The sequence below is a fragment of the Nicotiana tabacum genome, chromosome 16 (assembly GCF_000715075.1).
Source record: "Nicotiana tabacum cultivar K326 chromosome 16, ASM71507v2, whole genome shotgun sequence".
Lineage (NCBI taxonomy): Eukaryota > Viridiplantae > Streptophyta > Magnoliopsida > Solanales > Solanaceae > Nicotiana > Nicotiana tabacum.
In genome coordinates this window covers 87,201,790-87,216,723 of record NC_134095.1, presented here as the reverse complement: position 1 = coordinate 87,216,723, position 14,934 = coordinate 87,201,790, and the positions used below count along the sequence as shown (strand labels likewise).

At 34.0% G+C, this 14,934-nt stretch overlaps 1 protein-coding gene across 1 annotated transcript; it reads right to left on the bottom strand.

Moving 5' to 3' along the window:
• Positions 1–7,658: 7,658 nt before the first annotated feature.
• Positions 7,659–9,578, bottom strand: LOC107820579 (abscisic stress-ripening protein 3-like). Its single transcript, XM_016646889.2, has 2 exons — positions 9,293–9,578; positions 7,659–8,053 (listed from the first exon to the last, which is right to left on the bottom strand). Exons 1-2 carry the CDS (start codon positions 9,440–9,442, stop codon positions 7,871–7,873), a joined length of 333 nt encoding a protein of 110 aa, XP_016502375.1. The 5' UTR covers positions 9,443–9,578; the 3' UTR covers positions 7,659–7,870.
• Between the last annotated feature and the right edge of the window lie 5,356 nt (positions 9,579–14,934).

The following is a 14,934-nucleotide window of genomic DNA, read 5'->3' as shown; positions in this document are numbered from 1 at the left end:
GTAAAAGAAAGTTGGAATTTAAAAACAAATATAAAGGTATCTGAAAATTAAAAAAATTTAAAGTAAAAGAAAGTAGCATTTTTAAAAGAAAAGCAAAAGAAAGTGGATTGTATTTTTAAGAAAAGTTAAATAAGTGAAATTCTCTTTTAAAAAGTAAAAAAAGTGGGATTTTAAATAAGACAAAAGTAATTAAAGTTGGAAGTTAAAAAATAAAAGTAAAGAAAGGTGGGATTTCTTTTTATAAACAAAATAAAAGCAATTTGTAAGTGGGATTTCTTTTAATTAAAAAATAATAAAATAATAAAATATTTTTTAAAAATAATTCTGAAAAAATTTCGAAAATTTTGCTATAAATAGAAGAGAAAATTTGAGAAGAAAAAAAAATAGAGGGGGAGGAGAGAAATTTAGGTTGAAAATTTTCATTAAATTTTTTTTTCAATATTTCGGACCTTGAATCTTGGGTTTGAAGAAGAGTTGATAGAGATTTTGTTGTTGCTGCTGTATTGACTCTACAACTTTCAGATTTTATTCATTTGAATTCACTCTCTTGTAGGTATGTAATTCAAGCTCTTGAGTTAAAAAATGTTGGAGCATCTTTATTGAAGCAGAAGCAAATTGATTTGGTTCTTTTGATAAAGTTTCTTTCGTATTTAATCTGTTCGCATGAATGCTGTTTCTTTGATTGAGTGAATTGAGATTTGCAAATGTTAACGTTATTTTAGAATGTTCATGACTTTGTCTCATTTTCTTTTCTTTTTTTTTTCTTTTTTTTATTTTTCTTGGCTCATGACTTGTAACCAGCAGGTATTGTTTTGTTTACATTTAGATTTCAAGCTCATGTAGCACCATGTTCATAATTGAAATTTAAAGAAGTATGTGAAGTTGAACAATTTGTCAACATTAAGATGTAAAAAAAAATAGATTGTGTTAGTGGAATGATCTAATCTTCAATTTATGTTATTGACTGCATATTTTCTTAAATTAACCATGTGAAGATTCAACTTCTTCTTCTTCAAAATGGTACTGTAGAAGTTATAGTGGTGATACTACAACTTTCTCTTTAGCATAGTGTTAAATAAATTAATTACTTTACGTGTTCTTTGTTATAATCAAGTTTAAAATGCATTTTTGTATGTCCATGTTTGTTTTGTTCCTTCTGGTTCATCCGAATAGTTCTCAGCATGATTTCTTTTTCTTTTTGTGCTCATATGGTCATTTAGGATTCATTATTTTGCTATAAAATTTTGTTAGTTTCTTTCTAGAATTTGAAATCGAAAGTCGGTCTTTTGAAAATGATATGGAGATGAACCCAAAGTTGGCACCTGTCTTTTGTTATTTTCACATAAATGCCAACTCCACCTTTCTGAATTGTAGTATGCTATAACAAAAGGCTCCAGTGATATACATGTAGCTAACCCATTTCTTTAGGTCTTTTGTACTTATCAATTATACCACTCCATCCACAATAAGATCTCAAAATGCATAGCCCTCATTTAATTAATTTTAAATCCATAGAATTCGAGGCATGCTATTTAGCGTATTTTCTATGGCCCTCGAAAAGTTGAAAAATGCGTAGTTGCTTTAGGTGCGTAATTTAAAATTACCTTCCTAAACTCGGGTGTGCATTTCATGTGACCCAAATCCAAATCCCAACAACGTTAAATAAAATGTGTCGTGGACCGCGGGTGCATTTATGTGACGTGGTTCAAGACATATTTTAAATGATGTTGCAATTTTCCTAAAAATGAATAAGAGCGGTTAATTAGTTAAAATTTAACCATAGGCTAAAACATGTATTAAAATCAGATAAACCCAATTATAACAGTTGAGCGACCGTGCTAGAACCACGGAACCGGGGAATGCCTAACACCTTCTCCCAGGTTAACAAAATTCCTTACCTGGATTTTTGTGTTCGCGGACTGTAAAACAGAGTCAATCTTTTCCTCGATTCGGGATTTGAACCGGTGACTTGGGACACCATAAATTATCCCAAGTGGTGACTCTGAATTTTTAATACTAAATAAATCCCGTTACGATTGTCACTTTAAGTTGGAAAAAACTCCGTTATACCCTTTCCGGGGTGTAGGAAAAAAGGAGGTTTGACAACATGTTCAGAGTCCCTTAGTCGCAAGTGGTACGCAAGGATAGATGAGGCACTAGTGCCGGTATCGCCCCCGGGCTCGGGACGTGACAAAAGTAGTATCAGAGCAGTTCTGTCCTAGGGAATCTACAAGCCGTGTCTAGTAGGGTCTTGTTTATAGATGTGTGGGACGGTGTTTCCATGATTTCAATGACACCGGTTACCTCCTTCGGGGCAAGAGCGGCTTCTCGGGAGGTCGTGGCCTCCGATTCTCTTTCTAGTTCCCGAGCTAAAGGGGAATCGACCTCTCGACCACCTTCCTCGGTCGTCGCCTGCTCTCCCTCGTCGATTGTCGAACCATGAGCAATGAACTCAAGATCGTCATCCTCAGGGTAATCCCAGAGTCGGAAGAGTGAATCAAGGTCCGGTACCCTAACTTTGTGTTCTTTTTGTTGCTTTTCCGGACTCAGACATCAACCCTCTTCTTCTTCACCTTAGCGTCCGAGAAGCCAAAGGATTTCCTCTTTTTCGTTTTCTCCTCCTTTGCAGTAGCTCGGGCTGTCCCCAAGTGGAGGGTTCAGCAAGCGAGGATGGGGCCTCGTCCCTATCCAATGGCCGAAGCTCGGTGGTCTTGGGCAAACTTGTGAAAGGAAAAATACTTAGCAAATATAAAAGTTAAGTATGCAAATATAATTATTCGAGCAGAAGACTCACCATAGGAACGGGCCTCGCACTTGCCCTTCGAGAGCTTGCGCCATTCGCGCTCGAAGTAAGACATTTGTTTGCAAATCCCCTCGATCCACTCTTGAAGTGAGGGACTACATTGGGAACTTAGGAGACCGCTGCACAACGGTAGACACATGCAATTAGAAAAAGAACAAAAGGAAATAGCAAGCACTCGAGAAGGAGAAGACTTACGAGATGAGTTCCACTTTTCAAGGAATGGTAGAAATTCGAGGAGAATGAAGTCTTCGGTTTTCACCCGAACGAACCTCCCCTTCCAACCTCGACCTTAATCTTCATCGATGCTCGAGAATAGAGCTTTACTTGCTCGATGAACGAGCATGATCATCCCCCCCGGAAGATTCGAGGACTGTAGAGATGAAGCAGGTGGTCGAGGGTGAACTGAGGTGCTTCGGTGTTGTTTACGAAGTGGCGAAGGAGGATTAGGATCCTCCAAAAGGACAGGTGAATCTGCCTAAGGCAGACCTCGTACCTTTTGCAGAAGCTGGGGATTATAGGGTCCACCTGGGCGAGCATGAAGGGGTAAGTGTAAACCCTTAGATACCCCTCCATGTGAGTGGTGATGTCCTCATTGGACCCGGGAATGACCACCTCCTTTCCCTCCCAGTTGCAGTCCACCCGAACAATGGGGAGTATATCTTCGGTAATGGAGGATATATACCACCTTGCCTCGGTCTTGCTTACTGGAATCCTTCTCAACTTTGAAATCGTTTTCAATACAACAACCCCCAGGAACGAAACTCTTCAAAGGATGCTCCGGGACCACCTCAGGAACGATCATCTCTGCATTTGGGGTCGGGTTGGAAGTTGAAGGGGCAGCTTGTTGAGGCACAAATTTGGAAGTTCTTGCCATCGGATTCTGAAAAATATAAAGGTTTGAAGAAAAATATGAAGGTTTGAAGATAGAGATGAAGATATGAAGGTTTGGTTTGAAAATTTAAAGAAGAAGTATGAAGATATGAAGATCTAAGAAGCAATGTATAAAGATTTGAAGAGGTTAGAGTTAAGTGAAAATTCGAGGGTAAGTCAAATAGCTCCGGAATCGAAAAGTAAAAAAATGAAAATGGGGTCGGAATTTTTGTAGAGGAAAAGAATAATCAGTGCATGATGTTTCGCATTTGAGGATAGTCAACAGGTGACTGACACATGTTCGAAGTCTGAACGACGCGACTGATGGGACGTTTTACTAACTCGTCAACCCGGTTGTAACATACGAAAGAAGGAAGCGGGGTTAATTAATCGCTTCATGTCACTTAGATAAACCTACTCTCCGGAAAGCGAGGGGACTATCTGTGTACGGGTAAAAATGGAGGCAAAGTTTTCCCCGATTTTCCGGTGAGAGAACAAAAGGGAAGCATGGATCGATGTGATTAGGGGTGTGTATTCGAATCGGTTTATTGATAAATCGAATCGACTATTTGTTATCGATTTATCGATATCGGTTTATCGATTTATCAATTTCGATTTCGATTTCAATTTCGAATTTTTCCTTATCGAGTTATCGATTTCTATTTCGATTTTGTCCTCTTCGGTTATCGGTTTATCGATAAACCGATAAGATATACTAAAAAAACAAATACTAATTTTTATTCTTTTTCTTTTTCAGTTTCGTTTTCCCTCTCCTTTTCTGGTCTACCCTCACTGCAAAGTCTGGAAATTCTTGTCCGATTTCACATAACCAAGAAAAGTATATTGAAGATTCCGTGTTTCTAAACAATTTACCTCATGTATTTTACAGGTTTAATTTTCTCTTCATTTAAATTAGATCACAAAAAACATGATTCAGGTATCTTAATTTTTATTTTTTATCTTCCAAATCCAGTAACCTTATGACAAGAAGCGGTTTTTGATATCTACAACAGATAAAGATGATCTGATAAACTGGTCAATATATAAAACCCATGCATTGCGTATAAATCGTTTTCCTATGTTAGCCTTTTTCTAGAAAACACTATAATTCATCTAAACAAAAGACTCTCTTTGTGGGGTTAAGGATTTGGATGGATAAAGTAAAAATGGGATTCTTCTCAATCCGATTATTCCACTACAAACTCCCCTTTTTCTCTTTTTGGTTCATAGTAGTTTTGTTGCATGTGCTTGTTGACACAATTTTTATATTATAAACGGTGTTCATCTTATTTTAGCTTCTTTTTGTCCATATTAGTTAGGGTGTTTATAGCGATATACTTTTCGTGGAATCCCGCAAATTTTCTTATTGGTGTAATCGATAAGCTCCAAAAATCGAAAAAATCGAAACCTTATTGAAACGATAACCATAAGCATATGTAAAAATCGATAATCGATAAATAATTATCGATAAGGGTCAAAATCGAATCGATAAATCGAATGCATACCTCTAGATGTGATTATAATCGAGGTCGGGAACCCCTCTATTGAGACTCGGGAAGAATGAATGATGTATTGGAGATCGGGTACGGTAAGGCGACATACCCCGGATCAAGTATGGCTTCTATACCTCGGGAGATACGGTGAACGATTATGCATGACGGATAGGGGACCGTAATATTCGCCTTCAACCTGATTTTACGGCACGAATCCCGTTCGGTGTTTATTATAGATCAATAATTACCGGAAAAATAAGATTTTTACTTTTTTTATTCTTGTACTAGGATTGAAATTCTCTTACTATATAAAGGGAAAGTTTTTCTTTAGTTTGTTATATTATAACACGTATTCAAAGGCAGTAAAAAGTTTACTTTTATCTTCTAGCTAGTGTTCAAAGTATTATTCACTTGTTCTTTTCTGAACGCATGATCGGGCTTGTACCGAGGATCCGATCGAGGACGAGTTCTACTGTTCAATCCTAGACCAGGCTTGGTCATTACATTATGATTGGTTTGATCATTTATTCTATCTTTAATTCATCTATTTGTTGTCCTTAATTTTTCGTATTGAACTAAACAATGTATCCTTTAAACCGCATACAAATTTAATTGTTACTCATTTTTGGGGTAAACAATAGTCTCGTTGAAGTTATTTAGATTTTCTTCCCCTCAATATCAATCACCATCACTTTTTTTTCACTACTAGAAATTCGGGAAAACCGTCCAAAAAAACCAACAAAAGTAGGTCGGTAATGGTCGATAACCGTCCAAAACGCGATCATTAACGTATGTCGGTATTTTGAAGGTCGGAAGGGCATACCAACCAAAGTTGGTCGGACATTACCAACCAACTTTGATCTGTCAATTAAATTCAAAAAATTAAAAAATGCACCATCTGGGAATCGAACCGGGATCTGTACAGTGGTAGGATATTATTCTACCACTAGACCATTGGTACATTTTTTAAGACTGTCTTTTATTTTATTTATACTTTTTAATTGTACTTTCGCACGAAAGTAACTTACTAATGTCGGTTGGTTTTATTAAAAAATAAAATTACTAACCGAATTTGGCCGATTTTTCAAAATGTCCGGCCGAATTAACCGACCGATTTTGATCGATTTTTTTAATACTAATTTTAATTTATTTTAAATTAATAACCGACCAAAATTGATATGTTTCTTGAAAAATAAATTTTGCGGGACTCAAAATAGTTTCCCGCATTTGGTCGATTTCAAAAAAATTAAATATTTTGAAAAACCGACCGACTTTGGTCTGTTTTTTGACCGATCAAAATTGATCGATCGACCGTGGTCGATTTTCGCCGAATTTCTAGTGGTGTCTCCTCAAGTTGGAGGAGACGCATAATTAGACAGCGAAGATCATTTGAATTATCCACCAAACGATGGATGATCACTTAGCTATTAATGTCTCTTGTATATGACAAACATAAGTGGCAAAGGAGAAAACAACAGTACCAGAAGATGAAAATGCCATGCAAGTATCAATCAAAGTCACGTTTTCTTTTCTAATATTTCTGTTTTTAAATAAGTCATATTATACGGAGTATTTTTTTCAGTTAGGAAAGAGTTACTAGAATTTTATTAGAAAGATATCTTCAACAGATGGCGCGCACTCATGAAAAGATACTAGCTAAGTTAGTGCACCGACAGTTATAGATTTTATTTATACTATCCGATTAAACTGACTTACAACAATATATAATTTGTACAACAAATCTGATATGATCCACTTAAATATTGAGTAATAACTTAAAATTTTATAAAAATATTTGTTTAGGTTAAATGGTTTTTAAAAAAAATTAGTTTAGCTGTCGGTATTAGGGTTGGTACTCAACTAATCAAGATTCGAGTTTGTGGCACTCATTTAAGAGGAAGTACTTCTTATCAAGAATTTTTTTCATTCTCAACGTCCGAAATCAAGACTTATGTTTAAGGATGGATGAATCTTATCTATTTCACCACATCCCTTGGCTATATATGCTTGCAGTTTATTTGCATCAATCCAATAATTACATGCATGTCACATGTCTACATGAATATATATGGTTATCATTCAATTATAATTAATTATTTAATATATAGTTTAACCTTAAATTATTATTTAATCATAATAAATTAGTATAATTTGATATAAACATTAGCTTTTACCAAAAGAACGTAGGTGGAACAAAGCCCGAACTAATAGTCAACAAAGTAGCTAAAACAATCACAACACGCGAATGCGAACATGCATAAATGAAAAGTGGCCATTTGGGTGACTAGTTATCGATCGATTAAATAAATTAGATTGATTGTAGTTGGAATTTCGTGCCATAGTCAATTTAGATTAGAAAATCACTTAACCGCGTAAATATCGAACATAGATTTTAAGAGGTTAAGATGTCATTAACTTATTTTGAACATAAGGAAGAAGAGAGATTGAGTCTCAAATAGTACCATATTAACTCATACAAGAAAAAGTCAAGATTGCACCAAATCAAAAGGCGAACAACATACATAGCAATACCAAAGCAATCCATATTACATAGAGCACTCGATATAAAACACGTACATACTCCATTTTTGTTTATTTTAGGCAGTTCAAGTACGTATAAGACATTACAGCACCAATATAGTAATACAGAGAATTAAAAACACAAAGAAATATACTGAAAATAGGAGTTCAAAAGCAGTTAAATTTAGAAGAGGTGGTGGTGTTTTCCTCCTTCAGCTTCCTTTTGTTCTTTCTTGGCATCCTTCTTATCATGGTGTTCATGGAATGCAAATCCACCTGCCCCAACTGCAGCAGCTGCTGCTATCTCTTCTTCTATCTTGTGTTTGTGTGCATGCTCTGGATCTTTCTTTGCCTTGTGCTTCTCATGCTAAATTATTTTTATCAAAACAAAAAAAAAAAGAGTAAGAAAATTGAAGAAAGTAGCTCAATCAAGATAATTAGAGGGGAGTTTTACAACAACGGTAAAGTTGTCTCCATATGACATATAGGTTACTGGTTCGAAACGTGTGGAAGAAGCCACTAATGCTTGCATTAGAGTAGACTATCTACATCGCACCTTTTGGGATGCAACCCTTCCCTTTTCGACCCTGCGTGCATACAAGATGATTTGTGCACTGGGCTGTCCTTAATTTGCCAAGTCAATCAAGATAACTAAAGAGACAAATATACTTCTTTTAAGGAGCATAATGCTTTTCCATATAAGGTATTGTAACATTTTTGCTAATATCCGCATCTAGAGAACAAAAGTGAAAAACAAAAAGAATTTTTTTAATCCTTGTAAAACTGATTAAAGTGAACAATCATAACATAACTATTTGGGAATTGACTCGAACAGGAGACTTTCAGTTTAACCATATTTTCAGGGAAGGTAACAAGATTGCAGATCAATTAGCAAACTTGGGTGAAGTCACAAAAACTCATGGTATCTTCAACCAAGTTGTTTCCCTTCCTAGAGAGGTTAGAGCTTCTTTGAAGTTTGAGCAAGAGGAAATACCCAATTTCAGGTTTAGAGTGAAAAGGAATTTTTTTTTGTACTTAATGATATCATCAATTGATATTAGAATTAGACATAGCATGTTTGGGGCATATGTGTATGCTGGGCCATCTTTTGTGAATATAGATGTATCAAGTACTAGAGAGGAGTCTATCAGATTTCTGTCAATTTCTTATACACAAATGCACTTTAGATTGGTGGTTATCAATGTACAATATATAATTGAGGCTAAGGTGTATATTCTCCTCCGTGTAATCAAAGTTTTGAATATACAGGTTGGAGTCCGGCCTAACTCCACCATCGAGATGATGGAATTTGATTAAAAAAAATAACATAACTATTTAATATTTGTCTGTTATATTTTATGTGGACCTGCTTCAACTACATAATATATGTTAATTAGTTAATTACAACAACAATAACAAACCCAATGAAATTCCACAGGTGGTCTGGGTAGGGTAGCGTGTATGCAGACCATATTCCTACCTTATTATGGTAGACAGGTTGTTCCGATAGACCTCGGGAACAAAAAAGAGAGCAATAAACAAACAATATCAACAATAATGTAATAGTACATGTTAGTTTATAAATTAAACAAAAATACATACGTACCATGGCAAAAGCACCAGCAGCAGCAGCACCAAGTTCACCAACTTTCTCGAGATGACTATGGTGCTTGACTTCTTTTTCATAATCGACAGGACCCTCTTCCTCCTCCTTGTTCTTGTGGTGAAAGAGATGATGGTGCTTCTCTTCGGCCATATTGGTGCTAGCTAGTGGTTTTGAAGACTGTCAATGGGAAAAATGGCAATTCAGAAATGGTTGATGCTTGAGTATTTTGATTGCATTATTTATAGCTGATGAATTGCTGCCTTAGTCCAAAAATAGCTGGCGTGGGTAAGGAGAAAATGTTGTGAAAGGGATTTGAATATTAGTCCATGTGGATTAGGTGGCACCTTTATTAATTCGTAAGCAAATTCCCATGCAGTGGTGAAACAAGAGATTAATTTTTTGAACTGAAACAAAAGAGCAACAAGCTCTCGTAACCAATTGGATAGAACACCTACGTAGTAAGTGGAGGTCTTGAGTTTTGCTCACAACAAGATTATTCTATTTTTCTGTATTTATGTATTTCGTCTTGATTACAGTCGATACAGATTGTATCATTTGTATATACCACTATAATTTACCTTCCTCATTTATTTCTAACGAAGTGAGGTTTTGACTGGTGGATGTGATATATACCTGTGTCCAGTTCAATCCAATTTTTTTTATTTACTTAAAGAGCCCTCTGGGAATTTAGCAACCGGATCAAATAAGTTCAATAATTGTCGAAGGAAAATGTCAATGGAAACACATAGCTATAAAAATTCCTTTCTTTTATGTAAATAACAAAACACGTGATTCGTCATTTCCTTCTCAAACTTCTTTAATTTCTTTCCGTGTGTAGGGGCAGAATTATGCATCAGCACTCTTTTAAACCCAAAAAAAAAAAAAGTTACAAAGAGAAGGAGGACTGTGAGAATCGAACCTACACTTATTATATGTGTATGGCAGAATCAATCATCAACACGCATTTATTATTCCTTATATATATCCTACTATTATCCCTAATTGTTTCCTTCGTGAGAATACTTTTACTATTTTGCCCATCGCATTACGTGCATATTTATAGGGGGAAAGGGGACTTTTTCAAGTTTTATTTTCTTGAAAAACTAAGTGGGTGTTTGGACATAAGAATTGTGAAATTCCGGAAAAAAATAAAATTTATTTTCAAGTTGAAAATGGTATTTGAAAATTAGAATTGTGTTTGGACAAGAATGCAGTTTGGAGCTATTTTTCAATTTTTGTGAGTGATTTGAATTGAAAATTTTTAAAAATAACTTTTTTGAAGTTTTTCAAATTCCGAAATTTTTTCGAAATTTAACTTCAAATGAAATTTGAAATTTTCATAGCCAACCACTAATTCCAAAAAAATAAAAAATAAAAAGAAGAATCTTGGCCAAACGGGCCCTAAAATATTTATGGTATATTCATGCTTGTTGATCTTCCATTGGTCTTCCAAAGTTATTTTCAGACAATTGAGAGGCTAAATCAGTGCAGATCTCAATTATTCCTTCTTTGTATTATAAAAATTGAAAAATCTATATTCTGAATGATTATCTCCTCAAAGCAAACTCATACTTTTGTTCATGTTCTTGAAATGATATTCTATGTTATAGTTTGTCTGGTTTAATATGAGTGTGGGGTACGTAAGAGGTTTTACCCCCACCTAATATTTTCACTAATTCAGTAAATACAAAATAAGGTCTTTTATATACCATTATTACTTAATTATAATTAGATCATAAGTATTCTTACTTTAATTTCTAACTGATAAAATTAAATTAATTACACATAATTAACTTTTATATGTGTGTGTCCCCTCTCAATTAACCAATGCGTCGCCTTATCTTTGGCATGGTCAAACAAGCATAGTCAGCATAACTCCAACAACCCCCCCACCCCACACACACACGGAAAAAAATAGAAGATATAGGGTATGTTTGGTATGAAGGAAAATGTTTCCATTATGAAAAATGAGAGATTTTTTCATTTATTTTCCTTTGTTTAGTTGGTGAATGGAAAACTTTTTTCGAAAATTTTCTAGTGTTTGGTTAGAGAGCAAAAAATATTTTGTTAGGAAAATATTTTTGTATGCTTCTCTCCACACTCCCCCTCCTTCCCTCAAGTCCCCATGTTTCTTGTCCTCTCCCCTCCTCCCGCCAAATACCCAACATTTTCAGAACTCTATTTTCTTCAAAGAATTTAATTATTCTTCTAAAAATTCATGCAAACCCAAATGAACTAATATGTTGCTTTACTTTTTTACACAAAAATAACGTTAAAATTTGTGCTCCATAATTAAAAATAAATACTCTTTTTTTGGTTGAAAAAAATACTTTTTCTACAATATGAAAATAAAGTAGTCATTTTATTGAAATAAAAGAAAATATTTTTTCTACATCATGAAAAAAAAATACTCATTTTTGTTGAAATGAAAGAAAATACATTTTCTATGAAAAGAAAATACCTTTTTTATTGAAATGAAAAAAAATATTTTTTATATCATGTAACAAAAATACTCATTTGTTGAAATGAAAAAAAAACTATCTATAACATGAAAAGAAAGTACTATTAATAATATTTTTGTTTAGGGTGGGGGTGGGGTGGGGTGAGGCTGGGTGGGTGGGGCAGGGGTTGGGGTAGGTGGGTGTGGGATTAAGTTGGGTTTGTGGGGATTGGGGAATAGGGTGGGGAAGGTTGAAAAAAGGGAAAATGCATAAGTACCCCCTAATCTATACCCGGATTTCCAACTACACACTTTATCTTTGCTGGAATCCTATTACCCTCCGAAACTTATTTTAAATGGAATTATTTGCACCCTTAACGCTGACAACCAAACTCTTGGAAAGTGGTGAGCTACACGCGCCCCCACATATATTTTTAGTACTTTTTTTATTCTTTCTTCTTTTTCTTATCCTTTTTTTGTTATTTCTTATTATTCTCATTTTTTTTTGGTTATTTCATTCTCTTTCTTTTTGTTTTGGTCACCGGCGGCATAAAATGGTGGTCGTCGGAATTTCACAAACACCATTTTTTCCGGCGAATTTTTGTTTTTCCGGCGACATATTTTTATCCCAATCTAAGTGTGTTTTGTTATATATATATATATATATATATATATATATATATATATATATATATATATATATATATATATATAAATTTTTCTTGAAAGTGTAATTTATGTGTGGGAGGAAGAGCAAAAGACATAAAAATGAATATAAGCTGAGAAAACTTTTTCCACTTAAAATTTTAATACATCATTTTTTTTCCGGCATGGGAAGGTTTTCCGATGATGAATTTTTTCCCCCAAATCTGAGTGTATTTTGCTTTGCTTATGAATAGATCTTTTTTAGAGTTTAATTTGTGTGTGAAAAGAAAAATTTGGAAGAAAAACGGTTAGACAAAGTCGTCGGTGAATGAATATCCGCCGAAATTAGAGAAGAAACGAAAAAAAAAAGTAAAAGAAAAAAGACAAAGGAAAAGGAAAAGGAAAAGGAAAAGGAAAAAGAAAAAGTAAGAAAAATGGTAAAAAAGAATAAAAATGAATCTGAAAATCGTTTTTTCTTGCTTTTCACTCTCCTTTGGGAGAGTGAAATAAACACACTCTGTCACGTCAGCGATAAGGGTACAAATAATTTCATTTAAAATAAGTTTAGGGGGGTAATAAGATTCCCGCAAAGAAAAAATGTGTAGTTGGAAATACGGGTATAGGTCAGGGGATACTCATGCATTTTCCCTTGAAAAGAAATTTTGGAAAATGTTTTACATTCTCTTGATCGGGAAAACAATTGGAAGAAAATGAGTTCATGAGCAAAATATTTTCCAAAACATTTAAGCAACCAAGCATGGGAAAATTAGAATCAAAAAATGTTTTCCTTTATACCAAACACACCCATGAATATGGGAAAATTGAAATTACTACAGAAATCATTTTGTTTATCCACGACCAATCACTATCACCTTATCTTCTACAATTAAGTTGGAGAAACAAGATCATTAAATAGAGAAAATTGGGGTTTTTGTGATTTATATCCCTAATGTATGTGCATTTGGGAGATTACACCCTATTCTTTAATTAAAGTTTTGGCCACAAACATCACCTATAATTTGGATCTCGGATTGTCATATTTTTTCCCAATTCATCTTGGGAAAAAACGGAGGGCAAAAGCAGAAAACGTTGAGGATAATATGGGCTTAAAAGTGGTGAAATTAGTTATTTTGAGTCTTATTTCCTGGTTCTCCTTCTAACATTTGTGTCAAGAGTAAGAACTATTTTTGGGGCAAATTGCAAAAATTAAAGATAGGTGCAGGTTGCAAAATAATGTATAAAATTGGGGATCAAATTGCTGAGATATGGGAATATTGTAGTCTTCCACAAAATATGGGATTTCCTTCATTTTTTAAAAGACTAGCATATAGAGAAAAAGAGAATAACAAAAGTACAGAGTATCAAAATTATTATAAATAGAATTTTATTTATGGTAAATGTCTATATTTAGAGAGATTTTAGGGTTTATTACTTGGTGGCTAAGTCACTTTTTCCCTATAAATAGAGGGTTCTATTCCATTGTAATTCATCCCAAAATTCAATAAGAATTCTCTCTCTCTTTCTCTGCAATATTGTTCTTCTTCTTTTATTGTTTCATAACACGTTATCACCACGAGACTCTAACCAATTGAGTAGAAGCTTTGGGATTGAGCATAATGATTGTTAATTATTCCATGAACTTCCTTCATGATTAAATTCTGGATTTAAGGTAAGTATTTTACTTTTCTCTTTCAAATTCTTGACATTCTATAATTTGATTTTAAATACAAGCAAAAACGATAAATTTTGATTGTAACTCTAATGGAGTTTGAAAGAAATTATAACCACCCAAAGTGGTAAAATTTTTATGCCTTGCCATGATCAAATTCATGTATGATTGTGGGCAAAGAATTGAAAACTCTTCCCATTAAATTTGCTTCATTCTCATTCCCTTAAGAAAATGTGATAACAATATGTGATAAGTCTGAAAGAAGATAAAATTATTACTATGAATGTATCAATGGATGCGGACGTGGCAATAGACGAAATTATAATCGTCATTATTGTGGTAATGAGAACAATAAGTATTCTCAAAATAATCCTTCACTATGTGAAAGTAATATTTGTCATCGATTTGACATGAGATTTTGTAAAGCACATATAGATGATTATGGTTCATTCATGATGTGAATGTGACAACATGTGATTTATGAATACATATTCATTCTTGGAAGAATATGAGTGTGCTAGTGGTATATACAACACTCACCTCTAGAAGGAGGTTTGAGAGGAAATAAGAAAATAATGTCATTATTATGGCATAAATGGTCATTGGTCACGTACTTATTGTACGCCAAAATATTTTGGCAATGTGATTATTTAAAGACAATGGTAATGCAAGAAACAGATCTTGCATATAATTTTGACCATAACCATAATGATATAACTTTCTTCTTAAAAGAGATATTCACCATATGAATGTTGATGAATATGTGGTACTACAAAATTAATTGGGAATGCTGCAAAAGCCAATTATACTATTTTTGGAGAAACACAATTGATTACTAATAAGGTATTATGTTGTAGTAAGTCTCAAAGAAGCTTATTCAGTTTCTAA

What these genes read in the sequence shown, in the direction of transcription:
- LOC107820579 (XM_016646889.2), bottom strand. Translation starts at nt 9,442, where the DNA reads ATGGCCGAAGAGAAGCACCATCATCTCTTTCACCACAAGAACAAGGAG. An exon ending in CTGCTGGTGCTTTTGCCATG is followed by an intron (nt 8,054 to 9,292) that starts GTACGTATGTAT and finishes AAAATAATTTAG; the next exon opens with CATGAGAAGCACAAGGCAAA.